General features: G+C 44.1%; 1 protein-coding gene across 1 annotated transcript in view; it reads left to right on the top strand.

Moving 5' to 3' along the window:
• The window catches only part of LAMB2 (laminin subunit beta 2), a 72,717-nt gene that overhangs the window by 11,115 nt on the left and 55,308 nt on the right, over positions 1–6,294 (top strand). Inside the window, exon 2 of the mRNA XM_018576102.1 lies at positions 4,671–4,843. Within this exon, the coding sequence (XP_018431604.1) occupies positions 4,671–4,843 (173 nt within the window). The remainder of the gene's footprint in view (positions 1–4,670; positions 4,844–6,294) is intronic.

Raw genomic sequence — 6,294 nt, 5'->3', positions numbered from 1 at the left:
CATGGGAAAATGGTGTCACCACTGAAGCTAAACTCAACATTTTCAAAATCCATTTGTCACTGGGACAGAAAGTGAGGTGAAATCTTCTGACCAGGGGCACAAAGGAAAACAAACTTTAGAAAAGAAAAGTCAGCTACTCAATCTATTTTTGTTGAAGAAGCTATGTGGAAAATCAAAGAGTGACTACACCTAATGTTCTGACAGTGATGGGCACAATACAATAGCCCCAGCGGGAGTGATTTCCCCATACACGCTGTTTATCAAGAATGGAGGAATCTGTTAGATTTATTTTGTTCAGCCCACAGGCCGAATTAAAGAAATCTATTAGGGCTTCCACCAGGTGGAAGCTGTTTCAGTCACTGGCACCCGTAGATGGCGCTGACGACCTATACTCATCAGCGCCACCTAGGGACGCTAGTGCCATGAGAACAAAAGTCCATGAACCCATCGCACTCCTCTACGCTGGTTCCATAAGAATTGGATGGGTGCTGCGGTAGTCAATGGATGGCAACCGTTATGTACAAAGATAGCAGTAGGGACACCGGCACGCCAGATGCAGATCAAATTTATTGACGTAAATGCAGCATATCACGCTGGTGCAAAGTTTCGGGGTCTCGCAGGATCCCCTTCCTCAGGCAAAACATGTGAGGCCAAGACGCATTTTGATCTGCATCTGGAGTGCCAAGACGCATTTGATCTGATCGGTGTTCCTACTTCTATCTAGTGTCATGAGAACGGCACACCGGGGGGAAGTTATATACATGGAATCCTTACTGTAGGCTCAGACAGAGTAATCTTACTCATATAAGAACTTCTTCATTTCAACTATTAAAAAGTAAAAACTTTTAACAAAATGAACTTTAAAAAGTTAAAAATTTCAAAAAGTTATACCAATTTAAAAGTGAAACTTTTAAAAAGTGAAAAAAAACTTTGAAAAGGTGAAAAGTTCAGAAAAGTTCAAAAGTTAAAATGAAATAAAAGCTAGAAAGCTAGAAAATTGTTTTTGCTTTTGGAGGATTTCATTGCTGTGCGTGTCCCAGGAGAGTCACACTCTCTCTCTCTCTCTTTTTGTCCTGGTCACCATCATCAACGGGTCAGAAAGTGATGGGAAATCCAAAAGTTTACAGTTGTCAGGCACAGTAGGAAAATCTCCCCATGGGGACACTTGTTCCGGTGACAACATAGAAAGAGATGTCCTCTTTGCCCTTTTCTACCCAAAAGGGCTTTAACCATTCCCTACTCCATTGAAAGCTTTACAAGTGTTGTCATGTAATGGTTTGGTATATTTAGATCCTGGAGTAATTGGTTCTCTTAAAATGGGATACAAAGGGTTACAGGGCCCCTGGTGCTGAAACCTGCAGCGTCAGTTGGTGGGAGCCCAGCTTGGCCCTCTGTTAACAAGGATTTTACAGCTGGAATGTGGGAGTGAGGACTCTGGAAATCTCAATAACTGACAGGATCAGAATTCTTCCTGGGAAATGATTAGACGGGAATGGTAACAAAAAAGCAAATTGTCCTGGCAGGGATTTTCTGCTGCAGGGAGGTGGCATAGGAATGTGTACGGGGCAGATAAGAAGTCAGCGCACAGAGGCCCTGTCTAGGGATGGATCAGTTAAATATATATAGACATTCTGCAGAGGTGTCACTCAGTCTGCTCTGGGAGTTTATTTCTGGGGATAGACGGTATTTTTATTAGAGGGCTGTGGAACTTCGGTCAATGTATCTCTGCAGGACGGGCCGTGACAAAATGGAGCAGGTGTCGCATCTCCCAAATGTGTCTTCAGGGCAGACAATCCCTTTAAGTCTAAATTTGAAGCATTTTTTGTGTTCATTTTTTCATATACAAATACAAATTTAACATGTTTAATTGATCAGGAGAATAAGGTGGCGGGTCTACGAAGGCACTATCACCAACTCTTCACTGTCCCTGTGGAACACATTAATTAAATAGGCCCCCAGCCTCAACACACTGCCTCAGGGACAACTTACGAATTGCTGCAGAGACCAACTCCCTCCAAAGAATTCTAGGTCCACTCCAGTTGACCGCGATGAGTCAAAGACTCCATTCCAGAGACAGGTCCTCTCAAAAACACTCCAACTAGCACCAAATTTACCACATTCACAGACCCCAAACTGCACACCCAACCCAATTACCTGGAAAAAAACAAACCCAATCTCAACACAAAGCGGGTGGGCAATAAGTTCACTTGCTTGGCACTTTGTATCAAATATCCATTAGGGATGGAGTTTTACGTCTCTGTGTTTCAGATGGAGGGGATTATTCTGATATATTTACAGAGATTTGTAGATTGAACGAAGCCTCTATTTTTTTCCCCCTGCTGCCCATCGAGTTTTTTAGTCCCAAATTATCAGCCGATAATCAGAGATCTTTTATATAAAACCAACCAGCGGAAACAAAACTCCGATCTCTTCCCACAGACAGAGGTGGCACGGTAGAGACACAACTCCATCTCTGACTTTACAAGCGGGAGCCATGTGATCATTTGTTTGCAGAGGGTGATGGACTCATCAGCGATGGGCAAACTATTCAGAGTCATCTGAGGACATTTGTGAGGCGTGCTGAAAACCAATATCTGGTGTTAGAATATATCAAATAATCAAGTTAATCCAAAAAAAAATGTTTCTTATTTTAATGTGGGCAAAAAAAACTGGTTGCTATAAGTTGTGTCAAAACAGTAAATTGCTGCACCAAATCCCACCATTGGTAACTTTTGGTGCAGTGTGGGTGGTCTTCTGAGCAGAAGATTCAGCTGCAGGAGAAATAAGTGTGCAAACAAGGATTAGGGCGAGGGTTACAGGAAGGGTTAGTTCTAGGGTTACAGGGTGGGTTAGAGTTAGGTTTACAGAAAGGGCTAGTGTTGGCGTTACTGGGAGGGTTAGTGTTAGGGTTACAGGGAGGGTTAGTGTTAGGGTTACAGGGAGGGTTAGTGTTGGGGTTACAGGAAGGGTTAGTTCTAGGGTTACAGGGAGGGTTAGTGTTAGGGTTACAGGGAGGGTTAGTGTTGGGGTTACAAAGAGGGTTAGTGATGGGATTGCAGGGAGGGTTAGTGTTGGGCTTACAGGGGGGGTTAAACTTAGTGTTAATGTTGCAGGAAGGATTAGTCTTAGGGTTACAGGGAGGGTTGGTGTTGGGGTTACAAAGAGGGTTAGTGATGGGATTGCAGGGAGGGTTAGTGTTGGGGTTACAGGGAGGGTTAGTGTTAGGGTTACAGGGAGGGCTAGTGTTGGCGTTACAGGGAGGGTTAGTGTTAGGGTTACAGGGAGGGTTAGTGTTGGGTTACAGGGAGGGATGGTGTTGGGGGTTACAGGGAGGGTTAGTGTGAGGGTTACAGGGAGGGTTAGTGTTAGGGTTACAGGGAGGGCTAGTGTTGGCGTTACAGGGAGGGTTAGTGTGAGGGTTACTGGGAGGATTAGTGTTACAGGGTAGGTTAGTTTTAGGGTTACAGGGAAGGTAACTGTTAGGGCTACAGGATGGTTAGTGTTAGGATTACTGGGAGGATTAGTGTTAAGGTCTTACTCTTAGGCCCGGTTCACACCTGGGCGTTTTGTAGCGCGTTCGAAAGAATCTGCAAAACGCTCATACACCGAAATTATTTCCTATGGGTATGGTTCACACCTGGGCGTATTACAGGCCGTATGAACTCGCTACAAAACGCCCTACGCCCAAAGAAGTAAAGGAGCTTCTTTGGGGCGTTTTTGTCGCGCGTTTCCATTGGGATACAGCCAAGTAGCATATTCGATACACCTAGGTGTGAACCCAGCCTTAAGGATAGGTAATTTTAGGCTTTGCGTGTAATACAGAAAGTTAGTGTTAGGTTTACAGGGAGTGTTATCATGAAAGTTAACATTAGGGTTACAGAGAGGTTAGTGCTAGTTTTAGGGTTCTCTGCAGATGGACACAGGCCATTCCAATGCACATGAAACATTGTTTAAAGATTCTGCCAATGCTGTGAACATTGTGTGTTAAGTTATAAAACACATTTTTGTAAGGAAAGCGGTGGTTCTCAGAAGGATCACATGTCCCCCACCCACTGCCCTGGTTTATTGATCCTCCTTCATGTGTCCCTCCTCCAAATCCAGGCAGCGTGCTTAAACTTGGCCCTGGTCAGTAGGACCAGAAAAAAAGGCAACTTCTGCCTGGATGGCACCATGCTCTAGCCAATACACCGCTCAACTTAGCTGGATAGGTGGCTCTGACTGGATGTTGCTATCTGCAAATCATAAGCTTCAGGCTGGTCCATACCACTTCTGTTGTTTGAGGAATAGGGGTGTGATGCAAGGGTGAGGACACCCATGCTGGCCAGTAGAAACCAGAACTCTCAACAAGCATAACATCTTGAAGAATATGCAAAGTCCATGCAGGTAAGGCCAAGGGTCAACAACTCTACAGAGCCACCTTGCAAAGTAGCTTACAATAAATTGCTCAACACTACTAACCATCACAAACCACAGGAATATTGCAAGAACAGATTTTCCAACCCTTTCTGATTATCCAGAACAGTTGTTGGCTACAGGAAAGGTTTTCGCCTCAAACGTTTCAGTCATTCAGCATTTGTCAATTTGTTTAGAACGTCTGTTTGTGATGTACTCATGACTTTAATGATATAAAAATCTGTACAAACATCTAACTCTGCCATTTCTGCCAACAGCTCTGGTGGTGAGCGTATTGTCCCAGTATCCCGAGCAGCCCCATGGCTGTTCTCAAGGCAGCTGCTATCCGGCCACTGGGGACCTGCTTGTTGGCCGAGCTGACAAACTCAAGGCCACGTCAACCTGCGGGCTCCAGAGAGCGCAACCCTATTGTATCGTGAGTCATCTTCAGGTGAGTCAGGCCAACAGGCTGTGCAAACAAAATGTGCAAAGGATTAGCAAGCCCGCTATGGAGCCAGAAATGAATGAGAACTGTTCAAGAGGATGTTTTTTGTTTATTTTTCAATGTCCCCTTACTTTTTAGTTGTACTTATTGTCTGTTGGTGCGAATTTCACAATTTTGTGTAATTGCAATTGTATATTTTAGCTGCAAGGGTCATTGCAACGACAGTGCAAGCAGCAGTCTAGCTACACAGCGACTACAATCACTTACATAATAGACCACGTTGAGCTTGAGCTGTACTCAGCTAGTCAAGTCATGTTGAGTCTGAGCTCGTCCATAGATTTGCAGTCAGCTCAATCACTGTCCAAAACTGTTAAGCAAGAAGCAGAGCCTGCATATGTAATGAACAAATAGGGCTGCTCCCATGTACATATATTATTACATGAAGTGACTAAGAGGCTGATGTAAAAACATAATTGCTGCCACTAGATGGAGCCGAAGAGCATAGCCATTTCCTATGCTCCTTGGCTCCATCTAGTGGCAGGAATGACATGCGAACGGCATTCGCCCAACTATACAATGGGCAAAATGTTTGTACATCAGCCCCTTACAGGGTTATTCACAAAAGGGTGACGTGTTTGGAGAAGGCCAGAGAAGTGAACAATCTAGGACAAAATAGCTGATTCTGAAAAATTCTCCAATTCAGCTCACGATCCAGTTCAGCTATGTTGTACTATATTGTTCACTTCTCCTGCCTCCTCCAAACTCTTCACCCTTTTGTGAATAACCCTGTTAGTCTTTGTCTTGCAGACACCAGTGCTGAGACCTCCTCACCACAGTCAGGGGCTACTTCTGCATTGTAGTGTTATTCCTCTTGCCTTGGCTTAGGAATTCCCCCTTTAGAGACATCATGGGCAGTGTGTATAGACTATCAGAGAGCAGCTACATGGAACGTTCTCTCTTTTTATTTTTAGATATTGCACTCTGCCCTCTCCTCCTTCAATTTTCCTTTCTCCTCTTGACCTGCTGCATCCACAGGGACTTCCCGAACCCTCTTCCTCTGGAATAATCAGTCCTCGACCCAGCTAGAAGTTTTCTGAAAACAGATACAAAACACAAACATTGGATTTGGCTTTTCACCCGTCGAAGCCGCATTGACACGGCCAAATTCCCCGAATAGAGAAAAAAAGAAAGTAGAAAAAAATAGCCGTCTAATCCACTATACAAAAGCGGGACGAAAATTCCACTGTAATGAATTGCCAATTAGGGAGCGGACATTAACCCTACGCAAATAAAACTGGAGACCTGGGAAGGAAACCAGAGTCATAGAATGTACAATAAAAACAGGTAGACAAAGCTTTGGCCAATATTCAGCTTTAGTGGATGAGAACTAAAGAACTAAAGCCGGAACTTTTTTTTTTATAGTTTTGAAAAGAGTAGGGAAGAGTAAGGACCCCTTT

This window comes from Nanorana parkeri, unplaced genomic scaffold (genome assembly GCF_000935625.1).
Source record: "Nanorana parkeri isolate BGI_ZX_2015 unplaced genomic scaffold, ASM93562v1 scaffold56, whole genome shotgun sequence".
In the NCBI taxonomy this organism is placed as follows: Eukaryota; Metazoa; Chordata; class Amphibia; order Anura; family Dicroglossidae; genus Nanorana; species Nanorana parkeri.
Note: the sequence above shows the minus strand (reverse complement) of the source record. Positions and strands in the feature narration are given on the sequence as shown.